This window comes from Crotalus tigris, unplaced genomic scaffold, assembly GCF_016545835.1.
Source record: "Crotalus tigris isolate CLP2741 ecotype Arizona unplaced genomic scaffold, ASM1654583v1 scf7180000017568.13789103, whole genome shotgun sequence".
In the NCBI taxonomy this organism is placed as follows: domain Eukaryota; kingdom Metazoa; phylum Chordata; class Lepidosauria; order Squamata; family Viperidae; genus Crotalus; species Crotalus tigris.
In genome coordinates, this window is record NW_024096479.1 from 976,180 (window position 1) to 995,116 (window position 18,937).

At 38.2% G+C, this 18,937-nt stretch overlaps 1 protein-coding gene across 3 annotated transcripts in view; it reads left to right on the forward strand.

Annotated features, from left to right (window-relative positions):
* Positions 1–17,803, forward strand: part of NBEAL1 (neurobeachin like 1) — a 95,203-nt gene extending 77,400 nt beyond the window's left edge. For all 3 annotated transcript variants that reach the window (XM_039354704.1, XM_039354721.1, XM_039354712.1), the window contains 11 exons: positions 583–680; positions 895–1,011; positions 2,726–2,815; positions 3,219–3,328; positions 6,461–6,633; positions 8,577–8,671; positions 9,780–9,896; positions 10,860–11,021; positions 12,706–12,854; positions 14,684–14,819; positions 16,623–17,803. In XM_039354704.1, the coding sequence (XP_039210638.1) occupies positions 583–680; positions 895–1,011; positions 2,726–2,815; positions 3,219–3,328; positions 6,461–6,633; positions 8,577–8,671; positions 9,780–9,896; positions 10,860–11,021; positions 12,706–12,854; positions 14,684–14,819; positions 16,623–16,724 (1,349 nt within the window). In that variant the 3' untranslated portion in view covers positions 16,725–17,803. The remainder of the gene's footprint in view (positions 1–582; positions 681–894; positions 1,012–2,725; positions 2,816–3,218; positions 3,329–6,460; positions 6,634–8,576; positions 8,672–9,779; positions 9,897–10,859; positions 11,022–12,705; positions 12,855–14,683; positions 14,820–16,622) is intronic.
* The last annotated feature ends 1,134 nt before the right edge of the window (positions 17,804–18,937 follow it).

The window sequence follows — 18,937 nt, forward strand, 5'->3', positions numbered from 1 at the left end:
GAATTGAAAGCTTCTGTTTTTATTTAGTCACAGTTTAGCATGTCACCTAAACTGGTATGAAGTTTCTATCCACTAATCAAAGTTGAAGAATAACCAGAATTTCTTAGGGCTGAATAATTTTTAAAAATGAAAAAAAAAGCTTTATAAATCATGCTGGAGCAAATGAGATCACACGGGTCCAAGGGTCAGTTATTTTCATCATACTAAACTAGGTTTATTCTAGTTCTTCATGTTGCATCCAAATGGATAGGGCAGATTCGTCACAGACCTTGGCCATAATTAGCATTTAGGCCCTCATGAAATCTGTTCTTTCGCTACCAGAATTTGGTTTTCCTTATCCTGATGCATTTTGGAGTTTATAATCTTGAGTAGATCTGAAGGACACCAGATAGAAAGAGGGGATACTGTACATTTACATGGAGAAACATTACAATAACTGCAAGGGAGGAAGCAAGTATACTCCGCTCCATAACAACTTCAGGTGATGAAATATTAAGTAATACATACTTGTGAAACGATGTACAGAAAAGCATATGGATTATTATTTTTTTTATTTTGTTTGCCATTTGACTATCATTGCAGGAGCTGTAGACCTGGATGCCTTAACTGATGAGAAAGAAAGAAAAGCCTTAGAAGGGATGATTAACAACTTTGGACAAACACCTTGCCAGCTATTGAAGGTAAATCCTTTGGAAGTACTAAGAGTCCCAGGTACCATCTCCACATGAGTAGCCTGCCTTTGACCATGTTGTGATGGTTCTCATGCTTCAGAAGTTTCCCCTCAGGCCTCACCACACCTCCCTGTCATACCTTACAGTCACATTCTCTTTGTTCCTCTTATTTCAATAATCTGTTGAAGAATCATTGTGTAAGTACATTGTGGACTTATTCTAGGAGCCTCACCCAGCAAGATTATCTGTGGAGGAAGTGCTGCAGAAGCAGACCAAAAATGAAAACTCCACCCTCAATCTGTTCCAGCATCTCCCTGAACTAAAATCCTTCTTCATTGAGGTAAAGATATTTGTTATCAGGTTCCAACTGATAATGTTCCACATTATTTATAAAAAAACAACCTCTAGGGTGTTTGAAAATAAAAATAATAATTTCCCACATGATTGGGTGAACTAAAAGTGGATTCTAGGTCCAAAAAGCTTGATGGCTATAGAGACGGAAGACAGTGCATTACACATTTTCTACAATGATAGTAGAAACAGATCTGTACAGTTTTTTTAGTTTCTGGAAATGCAAAAAACCTACAGCACTCTTTAACATTGTTTAAATCTGACTAAAGAAAACAGGGAAGTCAAAGGCACTCAGAGGATAGTAATACCAATAGATTTATATACTGCTTCACAGTGCTTTACAGCCCTCTCTAAGCAGTTTACAGAGTCAGCATATTGCCCCCAACAATCTGGGTCCTCATTTTACCAACCTTGGAAGGATGGAACATTGAGTCAACCTTGAGCCGGTGAGAATCGAACTGTTGGCAGTGTGCAGAATTAGCCTACAATATTGCATTCTAACCACTGTGCCATGGTAACAGAGCTTGATGCTGTGAATGGCTCTCTTTTCTTTCTTTTAAAATTCTGCTGTAGCTATATTATGTGGATGAGGGCTTCCACTTCAACACTGTGGCAGACAAAGTGTTAAGCCACAAGAAAATATTCTTAATATTTTTAAATATGTTTTTTGTGGTGATGGAGGGTTTTTTTGTCAGTCATAGCACAAGCCATAATTGCATGAGGATCCCAGGACATTTTTACAGCTACTTAGCAATGATTGGATAGGAGGATTACATTTTCCCTGCAGATCATAAAATGTCCAGGATCACATTTCTGGGTATGCTTAAAATCAACCTCTCTACAATCTTACGTGGACCTCATTACAACTTATTCTCTAGAAAATGCCCATTCGCTTCAAAGCTGGTCTACTTTCATTGAAGCCAAAACTGTTGGTACTTTGGGAATTACTACTGCTGTTCTTATTGATAGGTTATTTCTAAGCAATGTTTCTGAACATTCTAACAGTTTGTCTTTGTTACTAATAAACTGAGATGATCAGTTGTGCTGTACAACAGTCAAAGATGAATTACATAATAGTTTGAGAAGAGGATACTGTACCATTTTGCAGTACAGCCACATTCATACTGATTTAGATGAGTAGGTTTCAGAAGATAATAATTGCATTGCCTTTTTTCTAAAAAACAGTTCTAAGGTAACAAAGAATATCATGAAAACACCTAATGTAATTAGAAAAGTGTCCCATCTTCTGTTCCTCATTGTCTTTAGAGGTGCTCTGATTTTTTTACCCTCCTGTTCATTCTTTATTTCTTTATATGATTTATTTCACACACATTTGGATTATACAAATATTGTAGGATATTGATAAATATGGCAATTGAGAGAAGAAAAAGGTAGCAATGTAAAAGCAGTCATTATATAAATAGTTGCACATTTTCCTTCTTATTTAAGAGGCAGACACAGTGAACCTTCAGTCTTCAGCATAATTCCATTTCTGCCTGTTCCAGCAAAACTTGAGCAAATGATTGAGATCCAGGAGTTCCTTCTGCTATCACACTTCAGAATTAGAAACACTTATTCTAGATACTCCATTTAATATTAGCATCCCTATTGGCTGTAGATTTGAACATCATCTACATGCATATGCCACATCAGATTGATTTGTCCTACTTACCATTACCAACCAGCATCTGTTTTCCCCTTAGGGAATCAGTGATGGAATCCCTATTGTTAAGGCCATTGTTCCCAGGAACCAGTACCGATCTTTCATGTCACAGGGAAGTCCAGAACTTTTGGTGAGTGACATTTGCAAAAATGCTGGAAGAAGGTCTGATGTGAAGTTATCAAAATTACTGCTTATTAATTGTTAACTTGTTGCCTGTTGTTAATTTGTTATTAATCTTTAACTTATTTCTGTTCAAAGGTGGAAAGTTTATTATGTTATAATGTGTGTTAAGGTATCTGTGATCATGGTTGGTGTGATTATTGTTGTGTTTTAGTGTTTTCTGAATAGATGCAGTATCTTAATGCAATAAACACATAAAAATCAATAGATCTTCACTTTCGGAACTATAATTCAAAGATTCATAAAAGAACAGCCAGATGTAAAGGCAGGGAGGAAAGACAAATTGTATTTATAATTGATGTGAGTGAAATTTATATCTCAATTTTTTTAAATTTAAACACTCTTTTCTGAAGGTAACAGTAAATCTCAACTTTATTATTGGGACTCATGGATGGCTATCTTATGACCGAAATATTTCCAATTATTTCACTTTCCTTAAGGATCAAACAGTGACAAATCCCAAGTGAGTAAAAAACATAATTTTCTGGGACATATTTTGGCATGCATTTAATAATTTATAATTTATAATAATTTATAATAATTTATAATAATAATAATAATAATAATAGTAGTAAAGTTGGAAGGGACCTTGGAGGTCATCTAGTCCAACCCCCTGCTCGGGCAGGAAACCCTACACCATTTCGGACAAATGGCTGTCCAGTCTCTTCTTAAAAACTTCCAGTGTTGGAGCATTTACTGCTTCTGGAGGCAAGCTGTTCCACTGATTAATTGTTCTCACTGTCAGGAAGTTTCTCCTTAGTTCTAGGTTGCTTCTCTCCTTGATTAGTTTCCACCCGTTGCTTCTTGTCCTGCCTTCAGGTGCTTTGGAAAATAGCTTAATTCCCTCTTCTTTATGGCAGCCCCTGAGATATTGGAATACTGCTATCATGTCCCCCCTTGTCCTTCTCTTCGTTAAACTAGACATACCCAATTCTCGCAACCGTTCCTTATATGTTTTAGCCTCCAGTCCCCTAATCATCTTTGTTGCTCTTCTCTGTACTCTTTCTAGAGTCTCAACATCTTTTTTACATCGTGGTGACCAAAACTGGATGCAGTATTCCAAGTGTGGCCTTACCAAGGCATTGAAGAGTGGTATTAATACTTCACGTGATCTTGATTCTATCCCTCTGTTAATGCAGCCTAGCACTGTGTTGGCCTTTTTGGCAGCTGCCGCACACTGCTGGCTCATATTTAAGTGATTGTCTACTAGGACTCCGAGGTCCCTCTCACAGTTACTACTATTGAGCATGGTGCCACCTATGCTGTACTTGTGCATTTGGTTTTTCTTGCCTAAATGTAGAACCTTGCTTTTTTCACCATTGAATTTCATTTTGTTAGTTAGTGCCCAGTGTTCAAGTCTGTCCAGATCCTTCTGTATCTGAAGCCTGTCTTCTGGAGTGTTGGCTATTCCTGCCAGCTTGGTGTCATCTGCAAATTTGATGAGTTCCCCATCTATCCCTTCATCCAAATCGTTGATGAAGATGTTGAAGAGTACTGGGCCCAGAACAGAGCCCTGGGGCACCCCACTACACACTTCCCTCCATATAGATGCAGTTCCATTGAGGACCACTCGCTGAGTACGGCCGGTCAGCCAGCTACGGATCCATCTGGTGGTGGTTCTGTCTACCCCACATTTTTCTATCTTGTCAAGTAGTAGTTGTGATCTACTTTATCAAATGCCTTACTGAAGTCCAAGTAAATTATGTCCACAGCATTCCTCTGATCCACTAATTTTGTCACTTGGTCAAAGAATGCAATAAGATTTGTCTGGCATGATCTATTTTTGACAAACCCATGTTGGCTTTTAGTAATGACTTTGTTTGCCTCTAGGTGTTCGTTGATTCGTTGTTTGATTATCTTTTCCAGGATCTTCCCAGGTATTGAGGTCAGGCTGATAGGTCTGTAATTTCCTGGATCCATTTTTTTTCCTTTTTTGAGGATGGGAACTACATCAGCTCTTTTCCAGTCCTCTGGTAGTTCCCCTGTGTTCCAGGATCTTTGAAAAATATAGTTCAGTGGCTCCGATATCACATCTGCCAGTTCCTTGAGAACTCTGGGGTGTAATCCATCTGGTCCTGGCGATTTGAACTCATCTAGGCTGGACAGGTGCTCCTAACCATTTTCTTGCCTATCTTAACTTGTGTTTCTGTTTTGTTTTTTATGGCACTATTTTTGATAGGTTGGTCTGTTTTTTCCCTTTGTGTAAAGACAGATGCAAAAAATGAGTTAAATAGTTCTGCTTTCTCCCTGTTGCTTGTCACCTTCTTGCCACTTCCACCCACTAATGGACCAATCATTTCCTTCACTTTTTTCTTGTTTTTTACATGTTGAAAGAAGCTTTTTTTGTTATTTTTGACTTTGGTCGCAAGCCTTAGTTCATTTTGAGCCTTGGCTTTCTTCACTTCATCTTTGCAGGCTCGGGCTATTTGCTGATATTCTGACTTAGTTATGTTCCCCTCTTTCCACTTTCTATACTTGTCCTTTTTATCTTTCAATTTGTCAGAGAGTTCTTTATGCAGCCATGCTGGTTTCTTTTGAGAGCTGTTATTTTTCCTCTTTGTTGGTATTGTGCTAGACTGTGCTTTTATTATCTCATTTTTCAAAATTTCCCAAGCTTCTTGAGTTGTTTTCCCCTTGAGGATTCTCATCCATGGAATCCTTCCCAAGCCCTCTCTAAGTTTATTGAAATTAGCTCTCTTGAAGTCCAAGACTCTAGTTTGACTGTGTTCTATTGGTTGTGCTTCTATAATGTTGAATTTAACAAAGTAAAGACCACTTTATAAAATGTATTGATGTGATCCTTCATTGGGGATATGCAGTAAAGAGAAAGAACATTTTCATAGTTCTTCATTGTGTCTTTAATCTGTTTATCCAGAGGAAGGTACAAATATGTCTATCTGAATCAACCTACAAATAGGCATACATGCAGAAATTTGTATGTACGCACACATACATTCAGCATGTATTGTCTGTTTTGAACTGCAAAGTAAGCTTTTGGTTAGGTGATGAAAGCTTCTGCTCAGAACTGGATACTGTGGGAAATTATCTGAAGAAATCAGCAGACTTTGCTGAAGGATGAGAATGTTGATGAAGGAGTCCATGGGCTCATGGTTAATTTTGGCTTAGTAAACTGGCTCGTTGAATTCATGTCCTCTTTGCTATTTAATCAGCTTTATACTGTCCTCTAGACATTTTCCCAAGGATAGATATATCCTAATTAAAGAAAGCTCAGATATGAGCCTGGAGATTTCTGTAACGCAAGATCAAAAGAATGGATGATAAAATCTTAAATCCGCAGTTCAGATGTCAGAAACCTGCACAGTTACTGATAAGATTTGGGAGTTTGGTTATAATAGTATACCACAATCAGTCATTATGTGATTAAGCAGGATACTCCATCTTGCCTTCTCCTAACTGGAAGAAAATAGAATTTGGAAGTTGAAACTTGTGTTTTATTCTCACTTTGGTAAACGTTTATATCTTTACACTTACTATATTGCACTTTTATTTGTACTGAAACTTGCTTCATGATTTTGGGCAACAATACATTTTAATAAATGGACAATGTAGATCTAATTTAAGTATTTGTTTCCAGAACACAACGAAACATCAGTGGTCCTTTTGCACCAGGATTGGAAATTACCTCAAAGTTGTTTGTGATGTCCCATGATGCAAAGTTGCTTTTCAGTGGAGGGCATTGGGACAATAGCATTCGTGTAACATCTCTCACCAAGGGGAAAATGATGGCCCAGCTTATTCGGCATATGGGTAAGGGATTTTTTTTATTTTATTTTATTATTTTATTTTATTATTTTATTTATTTTATTTTATTTATTTTATTATTTTATTTTAGAGTGAATTAGACAATGGGTCTCTATAGAATGTTGAGATGCTCTCACAAAATAGCTGCCACAAAATAGATGGGGCAAGGCACATGCCGAAAAATCAAGCTAGGGTGGGGGGAGTGGAGCTGCCCCATGTACCCCACACCGCTTACCTTACTAGTAGGACTGCTGCAACCATGCCTCTCACGCCCTGACACTTGTTGTGCTGTGTGGCTCATTATGCTAGTGCCGCCACTCATGGCAGGAATCTGCACAGCACTTTGGGCCATTGTCGCTGCTCACAGCAGGAGGCCGCCTGGTGCTTCACAGCCCTGCCGCCACTCGCAGCAGGATGCCATGCGGTGCTTCAGACCGTTGCCGCCACTCACGGGAGGGCGCTGCATGGTGTTTCACACCAGTGCAGCTACTTGCGGGAGGATGCACAACGTCCTCCCATGAGTGGAAGCACTGGTGTGAAGCACCATGTGGCCTCCTGCCACGAGCGGTGGCACTGATGCAATGTGCCATGTGTCCGGCCGCAAGTGGCGGCAAACGGCCGCTGAAGAAATCAAGCAGCAGCGCAACAGGTGTCGGTGCATGGGAGGCCTCGCTGCAGCAGTCCTAAGATAAGACATCCCTGAGAATAAGACCTAGTGCCTCTTTTGGAGGCAAAAAAATATAAGACCAGGTCTTATTTTCGGGAAAACACAGTAGTACTAGTCATACTTATGAATCTTGGTTTCCTGACCTAGTCTACCTCCAAGGGTTGCCAAGTGAGGATACTTCTATAGGCACCTGTTGCCATTCTCCAGAATGCTCCATTTAATAGATCAAAAATAAAGCTTAAATTACAAACAGGAGTGGCACCTTCTTTCTTAATTCTGGGTACAGAGAATAGATACAAATGCACTGTATTCTTCCATTGTGATAAATAAAGAAAATCCAATGATGTTTGGTAGATGTTACTGCTTATTGCATCTCAGGAAATCATAAACGTATTGTAGGCAACAATATTTTTATTACTGCTGTGCTGATTAGCATTATCTTTAGTAAGATGGTGAGAGGTTACTTTCCAGGTTTTCAAGATGATAATTGTAGCTTGTTTTGTCCTCAATAGGTTGAGAATAGTGATTGGACCAAAGTCTACTTTTGACTTTCAAGGACCAAGTGAAGTTTTAAAGTAATGTTACTCTAGGCCTAGTCTAAAGTCCAATTTAAATATTAGATTGCATTGGCTCAGAAGCCTCTTCCATTCCACTTTCTGTCCACGAGGACCCATTAGAACTCTTGGGAACTCTATAGATAGGCTAAAAACACCACCATTTAATCTGATATTCTTCCTCTCACACTAGAGTTTCTATTTTTTATCTTCCATAGCTTGGAGCAAACAAGGCTCCTCCTTTGTTTTTTGCTACCACAGATTAGTACCTCTGGAAATAGCATTAATCATGTTGGATTTGATCCATTTAAAATGTCTCCTTTCTAAACCCCATAGAAATGAATAGAATTTAGCTTTAAAGAAGGTAAGTAACTGTGCATGAAGGGCTCTGGTGAGCCTTTACTGGCTCCATGTCGGTATCCTATGAGAGCTGGCTCTTGAATGACAATATCTGATGGAGGAAAAAAATATTTTTAGATAACCTTTTATGTATAATGCCTCTTTTTCCCAGGAGCAGAAATATTCTCCTTAGGAACCTTTATTAATATAATTAGGTGTCCCAGACAATACATACAATGTTTTCTAATTTATATACATTCATTTTGCAATTTAGAATAGTTGTTTCATTTTGGGCAAAGCCAGCACATCTATGTTTAAACTGTCACTTTTTTATCTGGTTATTTCAGTTCCTACGAATTGAGTCTTCCTCTGTTTGTTTGTGTTTGTAGACATTGTGACATGCTTAGCGATGGATTTCTGTGGGATCCATTTAATTTCAGGCTCAAGGGACACCACTTGTATGGTATGGCAAATAGTTCAACAGGTGAGTTGGCTTTTGTGGAATTCTGCAAGCCATTTGTGCTGTGGGATGCCGTGTTCTCTGATTGCATTAACTTACAAATGGGGCAGAAAAATCAGAAAGTGAGGTATTGTACATTCATTCAAATGTTATAAAGTACAAAAGGGTTAGTTGAATCTCATACAGTTAGGAATTTGTATAGGGTAGGGGTAGGCAACCTTGGCTCTTTTATGACTCGTGGACTTCAACTCCCAGAATTCCTGAGCCAGCCATGCTGGCTCAGGAATTCTGGGAGTTGACGTCCACGAGTCATAAAAGAGCCAAGGTTGCCTACCCCTGGTATAGGGCTTAGATAGCTATGAAAGTTACATTGTGGCACATCTGATAGAAGAAATATTAGTGCATGAAAACTTACATGAACATGTCAAAAGCACTGGGGTGAGGTGAGGTAAGACTGGAGTCCAATGCTGTTTGTATTGCTAATGGGTTGGACAGGATTTGTTTTGGGCTGTTCATTTTGTTTGGTTTCATTATGATTTTGTGCTACTCAGAATTGTGATGAGTAGCCATACAAGTCTTTTAAATAAATCAATAAAAATAAATTTATAAAAAAGTTGTTCTTGTACTGATCGACTGTAAACTCCTTGAAAAATAGTATTGTGTATTTAAAAGTACCAATCCTTTGTTCACTGTTTAATGCGTTCTTTAGTGTAAATGTGGCAAAATAGAACTATTGCTATATAGGTTAGTTCTGAGGCACTAATGAAGAAAGAATTCTTTTTTTATTCTTTTATACATCCTGAGATTAGGTTCTCTCTTCTGCTTTTTTGAGCTAAAGTTTGGCTTGTGACTCTTAAGGATAAATTGAATTGATATGTTTTCCTCCTATTTTACCTGTTTTGTTTATTTATTTTGGCAGCATTTTCAGAAGATCCAGAGGTTTTTCTTCATAGTGACCAATAAAATGGCAGCTCAGCACCTGCTAGCTGCCATTTTATTGGCAATTATGAGCTGTATTAGGAAGCATTAGAAAGTTTAGAACGAAATGATGACAGGCTTTGGGCAGATTTGCTGCTTTGAAAACATCTTGTCTTTTAATATAACTGTGCTTCTTTTCAATATTTAATTGCAGGGAGGAGTGCCAATAGGTCTGGCTCCTAAACCTTTGCAGATTCTCTATGGACATACCAATGAAGTGTCTTCAGTTGGCATCAGTACAGAACTGGACATGGCAGTCTCAGGTGCCAGGGTATGCTTGCTTGTTGTTTCCTCAGTCTTCATTCTAAATAAGGAAAACTACTTCTCCTGCTTAAAGTACCTCATCAGTCTCAAGTGAATCTTGAATATGCAATTCATTCTTTCCAGGCCATTTACATTTCTAAGTTGTTCTCTTGCGGTAAATGATGCCTGCAAAGCTATGCCTGCTTCTTTGAAAGTATTTCCCTTTTTTTGAACATCTGCTTCCAGGCAAAATAAACGCATGATAGTTTGCTGGCAAATGTTTTGGAGTTTGGTCTTAAGAAAGTTTCTTCTGTTTTTAAATGTATTTCCAAAACATTCTTCCTTCATGTCTTCTGCAGAAACAATGGAATGCGTACAACAAAATGTATAGAATGTTTTTAAAACTACATTGTGGATGCATAATGAATTTTGGAGGCTGAGAAGCATTATTTAAAAATCATTGATATAGAGTGCCATTATAAATATTTGCTATTAAAAGTCTTATTTGCCTCCTAAAACATTTCTTAGATAGGATATGACCACTATTGATAGGGTTAATAGTTGGAAGGGACCTTGGAGGTCTTCTAGTCCAACCCTCTGCCCAAGGCAGGAGACCTTATACCATTCCATTCAAATGGCTGTCCAATCTCTTCTTGAAAACCCTCCAGTGATGGAGCACACACAGTTTCTGGAGGCAAGCAGTTCCACTAGTTAATTGTTCTAACTGTCAGGAAATTTCTCCTTAGTTCTAGGTTGCTTCTCTCCTTGATTAGTTTCCATCCATTGCTTCTTGTCCTGTATTCTGGTGCTTTGGAAAACAGGTTGACAGATTGATAATCCATTGAAAACACTTCATCTGGGTGGATCTCTTCTGTGTGTCATTTTGGGCATGCTGACTGTTGTAATAAAAGCACAGAGGCTAGTATTGCTGTACTATGAATTGGTTCTCACATTCTTTCAGTTTTGAAAGATCTCTGTTTGGTTTTAATAGGATGGAACTGTGATTGTGCATACCATTCGGAAGGGCCAATATATGAGGACTCTGAGGCCACCCTGTGAGAGTTCTCTCTTGATCACTGTTCCTAATCTGGCTGTATCTTGGGAAGGACACTTAATCGTTCATACCAGCATAGAAGGAAAGACAACGCTCAAGGTATTAAGACAGCCAAGTACACAGGGGCTGCATTGATTTTGTTTCTAGAGGTGGGGATAAATTAACTATGTGATTGGAGTAGCAATGGGGGCTTCTTATTGTCATTCAGCATTCTCCAGGCTAGTCCCTTCCTCCGACCATGGAATGGTACATATACATGTATGTCTAGATACATACAAATATATACTTGTAATCTGGGGCCCATAGGTGTATGTTTATGTCTGTATAAACCATGGATTCATATTTTGTTGTCCAGAAAAATGGGCAAAGAGATCATATGGGATGTGTGAATTCAGTTACATAGACTTGACTTAATCAAAATGCAGCAACTTTTGCCTGTACGTGAATTAGTATGGACAAAGTATTGGAATTCATTCTTGATTGTGTCTTCTGCCTCTGTAGTGTAAGGCTGTGCAATTTGTTTGGGAGGAAAAGCTTTGCAACACACAGAAATGACCAAAGTAACATTGGTCCGAGATTCATTGAGGAAGCCAAAGCTGTTTCCAGGATTGTATAGCTGCTGGAGGGAAATTTCTACAGCTCATTTTCCCAAGCAAGGGTTTAGTATCCTTGTTAGTTTAAACTCAATATTAGGTAACAGAATTACCTAATTTTGGCTGACTAAATGTTGCCTCTTAAATGTTTCAATTTGGTTTTATTTCAGCGGTTCTCAATCTTCGTGTGACGGCGACCCCCGTCACACGGACGCGGTGCGCATGTGCGGCGCCCCCATGCGCAGCGCACATGTGCAGCGTGGTGCGCATGCGCGGCGGCGCCCCCTGGGGGGGAAATGGCGGATCGCGTTGTTTCGCAACCCCCGTAAAATGGTCAATCAACCCCAAATGGGGTCGCGACCCATAGGTTGAGAACCGCTGTTTTATTTGATATGAAACAAAAAGAGTCCTCTGGCCTACTAGCCTAGACAATAACATTAATCATTATTAATGCTTAGTTTTAATTACCTTTCTAGCAATGATCCTTTGCAAAATTGGTTATAGGATAAAGTTCAAGACCAAATGCCATCATGTATTTATAATTTAATTGGGAAAAGACCATTTTGAGTTCCGTGGTTGTCATTTTGCTTCTAGTTATGCATCCTTAGCAGTATTGGATAAATTGTGGCATTCTGTTTTCCCAAATGACAAGATGCTGCTTGAGAATTTACAGGTGGAGCCCAGTTGCCAAGTTGTAGAGTCTCTTTCTTGAATGTGATCAGTTCTGCAACTGATATTATATTCTGCAACATTCACTTTTCTGCAAACATTGGCAACCTTTTATTTGCATCTCCTCTGCAGACTAAAAACACATTCATACTCTCCAATTTAGAAAACGGGGAGAATTTCACAAAGTCACTACATTTTGTAAGATTTTGTATTCTCATATAAGACTTTAATTTCCATGGGATCTGAAATTATTAGCAACCCCTAACTTGAAACTTGAAATCATGCAGATCAGGTTTAATAACCTAGATGGGTTCCTAATCAGGATCCCACACCTGTGTATGTAAATATTATGTGAATTCACAACCCTGAACATTACATGCCACACTATGTTCTTTTTGCAATGCTGCTACAAACAATACTGCTACAGAATTATAAAATTTCTATGGGAAAATGTTGTTGCTCAAGGCTTTCTCCTCTCTTTTATTGTTTTTTGTTTGTTTGTTTGTTTGTTTTCTGCCCAGGATAAGAATGCATTGCATCTCTACTCTGTGAATGGGAAGTATTTGGGCTCTGAGAGCCTGAAGGAAGAAGTGTCAGATCTTTGTGTGACTGGAGAATATATTGTAATAGGGAGTCTACAGGGATTTCTCTCCATAAGAGATCTCTACAGGTAAGGGGGAGCTTGAAAAGGAAGGCTGTTTCCAATGACTTGAAATGTTAACAACTTTAGTCTGTGGGGGGCTAGGATCAATCAGCAGCTCTCAATTTACAGTCTGTGATCCTCCTCCACCAACTACTGTTGTTTATATGGAAGGAATCCAATATGCTGAAGACTAAGAAGCAAATTAATTCCTTGCTAGTTAGTTTTGTGCTGTTTAGGAATTTGAGCTCTCCTATGAATCCTTTAACTATTAATTGTGTTTCAGAACATCAGGAAACAATCTTTCTGAATCTCAGCCAACTTCCTGATTTGGGTTTTATTGCTGGTCGCAACTATTTTGTCCTTTTTCTCTTTCTACTTCGAATGTTTAGACAGAACCCTAGTGAAGTAGTCCTCAACTTACGACCACAAATGAATCCAAAATTTCTGTTGCTGAGCAACAAAGTTGTTAAGTGAATTTTGCCCCATCTTATGACTTTCTTGCCACAGTTGTTAAGTAATCACTGCTGTACAGTAGTTAAATGAATAACATACTTGTTAAGTGAATCTGGTTTCCCCATTGACTTTATATGTTAGAAGGTCACAAAAGATGAACACATGACCTTGGGACACTGCAGCTGTCATAAATACATGCCAGTTGCCAAGCATCCAAATTTTGATCACCTGACCACAGGGCTGCTTCTCGCTGTTCGTGTGAAAAACTGTCATCAGTCACATTTTTCAGTGCCATTGTAACTTTGAATGGTCAGTAAACAAATGGTTTAAGTTGAGGAGTACCTGCAGAAGTTAGTTATTTCATGTTATAATATGGTAATTGTGTTGCTATTCTCTAGTTCTGCTGGGTACTTCTAGTTAATTGTTGATAATTTTCCATTCCAAATTTCCTGCTGTAGTTCATACAAACACACACTACACCGAAACACCATTTTGGGGGAGAATTCTGGGAAAATGGCTGGCGGGAGAAGAGATGCAAGTGCAATCAAGAGCAGGAAGATGTTGCACAAGTGGCTTTACTTGCACAAATCTGAATCCAACTCAATAACAGTAATAGGATTTTCAATGAAACTCCCTTGTATCAGCCAGTTGGGAACAGGAGCAAGTTATATTTTTGTTTGAATAGTGGATATGCTTGGAGCTATAATTTAATTTGAGATTTATTGTTTATAGATTTGGAATTGTTCTTGCATTTGAATTTGAGTCTTAAATTAATATCTTTTTTGTATCAATTCATTCTAATAAATTATAGACGTTTAATCTAGGCTGAAATTGACTAGTAAGTTTGATGCATTGAACTGGCCCAGAAGAAAAGATTTAAAAATGGCGGTGTCAGTCTGGGTCCCAACCAGTCACTGCCTTTGAGGAAATCTTAAGAATACTGTCCTCTTGTGCATTACTGACCATGTCCTAGACCAGCGGTTCTCAACCTATGGGTTGCGACCCCATTTGGGGTCGAACGACCATTTTACGGGGGTCGCCAAACAACGCGATCCGCCATTTCCCCCCCTCAGAGGGCGCCGCCGCGCATGTGCGCCACGCATGGGGGCACCGTGCATGGGGGGCGCCGTGCATGCACACCGCGCATACCCCAGGTGGTGCATGGGGGTGGCACCGCCACGCATGCGCGGGGCGGTGCATGGGGGCACCACGCCGCATGCGCGGCGCGTCCATGTGACGGGGGTCACCGTCACACAAATGTTGAGAACTGCTGTCCTAGACACAGATGTCAGAGACCCAGTACATAATGCTTCATAAGACTTGCTGGTAGAGGCCAGCAATTTCTCATTGAGTGCTTTTCGGTCTGCTGTAAATAATAGACATTTGTTATTTCTTTATTTCAGCCTGAGCCTTAGCTCCTCCCCTTTAGCCATGCGGCTGCCAATTCACTGTGTCTCTGTTACCAAAGAGTTCAGCCACATTCTGGTGGGTCTTGATGATGGCAAGTTGATTATCATTGGCGTTGGAAAGCCAGCAGAGGTAAAACCTACCATCAAGAACTTTATCTACCGAACAATGGGAAACTCATTTATTTCTGCTTTCCGGCTGAGCAAGCGATCGCTTCTGTGGCAGGGCAAACTTCAAAGCAAATTTGAGCTTTCAAAGGGGAAGAAATAATTCCCAAGACATTCTTAGAGATTCTTTAACAGGTCCTTCTCTGCTTGGAAAAAAAAAAGAAAGAATGTAGAGGGAAACCCATGGGGAAAAGGAGGTGTGCTGAACTAACTTACAGATTTTATTGACTTAGCTTAAGTGCACTAATAGTGCTTTCTAACTGGACTGAACTTGCTTAATGCTACCTGCCATTTAATACTTAATGCTCAACATTAACCTGTCACCACTGTTTACAATGAATGACATTAGCTTCCAGAAGAGCACTGAATAAACAACAGTGAGCTACTTTGGAACTATTGTGGTTTTGCTTAGCTGCATTCATGCTTCATTTAAAAAAAAATGCCATTAAGGATCCATCTTTTTGTTGCTTAATAGATTTATGCAAAGGGCAGTGCTTCTCATCCTCAAAGTGAATGCAGACTACTTGGATGCCAACTACAATTATGCAGTTTTTATTGGGCATGTCCTTAATCTACTGCACAAAAGGGGTGTCACCAAAATATTTCTTAGAACCAGTGAACCAAAGCCCTTCAGTGGCAGCCTGGGCTTTCTGAACTGATGGGATACTGCATTATGGCGTCTGTGAAAATGGTTCTCCTAATTTCAGAGAGATGCCCACTAGTATTTTCTTAACTCAAGCAAACCTCTGCACTAACCTCTTCAGAAGGAGCCAGGAAATGACTGATGCTTATTGATTATTGAGGACAATATAAAATCTTTGCAGGCTGTCTCTCAAGTGTCACATTTGGGAAACTAAGTCCTTTTCAAATTTCTGGAATATCCAGGTTATATCTGGTGAATTAAGCCATTCACTCTCTCAGTTCCAGTTGTCGAGCTGAAGTCAGGCTTTGCGCCATTCAAAGTCAGACACAGTCAAATGTTGCACTATTATCTCGATTAGACAAATTATTTATTTGCCAAAAAGATGTGTGTTGTTTACACTACAAAACTAGTATGCCTTTAATTGCACAACCCAGCCAGGTCATTGGGTGGCTGACCTAGCTTTTGAGTCTTTCTTATTTATTTACTTATTTATTGCATTATAAATTGCTTCATTTAGCACTAATTGTTTGCACTGATTAAGATTAATGTAAATGTGTATAGGTTTCCCACCATAATCATTTACTTCTTCCGTTCCCTGTTTTTGCTGTTACTTTTTCAAACATTGTGAAGTGTTTTGCCTCTAAATTTATGGTGTAAAGACTATGTGTGCGTTTGCATTTTGGTCCAAAGCATATTTAGAAGACTACCTAGTTAGGTTGTTCAGTTTGCAACCTTAAACAAAATTGATCGTTTTATAGAGGTTCTTTTCTGTTTATATTTTAAAACCAAATAACAACAGAAGGCATCATAATCTTGATATCTAAATTCTGTTTTTTTCCACCTACAAAGCTTTTTTAGGGCATTTTCAAAGATGCCCCTTTAAAGTCACTTGACAATGTGACCCTTTAACAATGTATTGGATAGAATTCCACTTTGTGCCCTTTTTTTTCCCTAGGATTGTCCAAACACTGAAATACTTTAGAAATAAATTGCCAATGTGTTGTGTATATGTGCTCTATCTTTTGCTGTCTGCGCTTCTGTAGAATCATCTGAAGTTTTTATTTAATTTATTCCCCTTATCCCAATTTCCCCTTCCTTTTTGTGTCTCTGGCTTACTTTAAACAGATGCGTGCTGGTCAACTCTCCCGAAAATTGTGGGGTTCAAGCAAACGGATCAGTCAGATTTCATCTGGAGAAACTGAATATAATACTCAAGATTCCATGTGATATCTGCTCCTATCATCTCTCGAGATTCATACATTTATTTAATCTTCCAATCATACCTCCCAACTTTCTCAGTTATGTTGCAACTACAGCACAATTTCCAAAGGCACATACACACACTAATATACAACATCTATTGTTTTGTTGTGCTAAGTAGAAGCAATAAGCTAATTCAGTCCTTTTAAACACATTGCAAGATATATTAGGTAGATGATAGAGAGAGATAGATAGATAGATAGATAGATGATAGATAGATAGATAATTGTAAGTATGGATGTATATATGTGTGTGTTTTAAACTGAATGTTGAAAATTTAATTGACATATGAGAAAGCCAACAAACTGGAGTAAATTTAATGACTATCAGCAATGTAAAGTATTTTGATAGTCACTAAATTTGCCTGTAATTACTGACAGTTGAACACGAATGTCAAAATCAGTAAAATGTGGATATCCATTATAACATTCTATACCCTTCTTTACATAACTTGCTGCTGTTTTGGCATAATGGAACTCACAGTTTGTATTCAAAGTGGCCTTGGCCACTGGAGAGGTAGTAGCTGTCATGCCAAAAAAGAATTAAAGATCTAGTTTTTAAGCCTTCCTTGACAAAAGAGGTCTTCTGGATCTTGGTCAATGTCTCTAAATTATTTAACTATGTAAATTAAACAAAACAATTATTTTAAAAAAAAATTCAATGCCCTTTTAGTTCTTGGATGGTGAATGTGAAATGTATTTAAATTCACCTATTTAAGGGGCGAAATGAATGACTGTCAATGCAACTTGCTCTACTCAGAAGTCAGCTTTCTGAATGTAGATCTGTTGAATAGGTTGAAAGTTGAACATAAATGACAAAAAATAGAGGACCAGCAGATGAGTTCTTAATTTGGTGGGATTTATCATAGAAATGTAATCCTTCAAGGTATCTGATTCAGCATTATTAAATGGTGACTGAAACCATTTTTTGCTGCTAAATATTAAATTTGAGCATTAAAACATTAATATAGTCCATGCACAAAAGCATTGGGATAGTCCTCCTGGGCCTGATTTTACATTTGTAATAGTGGGGAGAGGGAGATGCCATCAATAGGACTAGATAGTTCTTTTGGTCAGAAGATGGTAGCTCACCAGCTTTGCTTGGTTCTGTAAGGTCCAGTGTATAATATGCACATGACTGACTTTCATCTCACACGTCTGAAAAAGCTACAGGTGCTGGGCTGTTAATGGCAATCATTTTTGTAATGAGAAGAAATCTTCATCTGCAGAGTTATGGTATAATAACATTTCTTAACTGTAAGAATTATTTCAATGCTGGGAAATGTAAATGAGAGATGCTACAAATATAACATATATCTTTTCTATATTTCTCCAGGTTTTATTTTGCACAGTATGAATTGTAATCCTAAATGAGGATTTATTTTTTAAAGAAATTGGATGTTAAATATAGGCAATTGTGTAATGGAAAAATGATGCAATTTTAGCCTTGGTTGCAAAGAATTTGAGTGAAAATGTTCTGATTCCCCAAGCAAAGAGCATCTTTTTGTTATAGTACTTTTTTATGATTTTGTGTTCACTGTTGTAAGAAAGATTGCAGGCTTATCAAGAGCCAGTATGCCATATACACAACTTATGGAAGTGGATCTATAACTTTCTCCTGATTCCTTTGAGGCTTAAAACTTGATGAATTACAAGAGAAACACAAGAAAATATGAAGTTAATCTTTAATTTTCGGTTGAAATTTTGCAAACTTTATCACTAACACGAAATTCATTTATTTTTATTATTTCTTCAAAGACTATATTGTCTTTTGTTCTGCTTAGATACACACATTTTTAAATATCCTTCTGCAGTCTAAGCTTCAGTCTTTTACTTGGATAAGACTAATTGAAATTAAGGGACTAAAATTTAAGGAGATATATACAGAATGTTCTGGAAAAATGTTATATTTTAATATTGAGTGTAAAATAATTGTGGGCAAAAAGCACAGATTTTGGGTTAATCTTAAAGTTAAGCAATCTGGACTGTTTAGTACATAAATGGAAGAGCTTGTGGGAGTTGTGAGGTAAATGAGAAAGTTGAAAGCACAGCCCAGAAGAAGGGAACTTCAACCTATTTCTGTATTGTTGCCAAGAAAGTGATATAGATGTATCCATGAAGTCACCAAGGGTTGAGCTCTACTGAAAGATGACCTGACTTTTTCAACAATCTTATAGATTG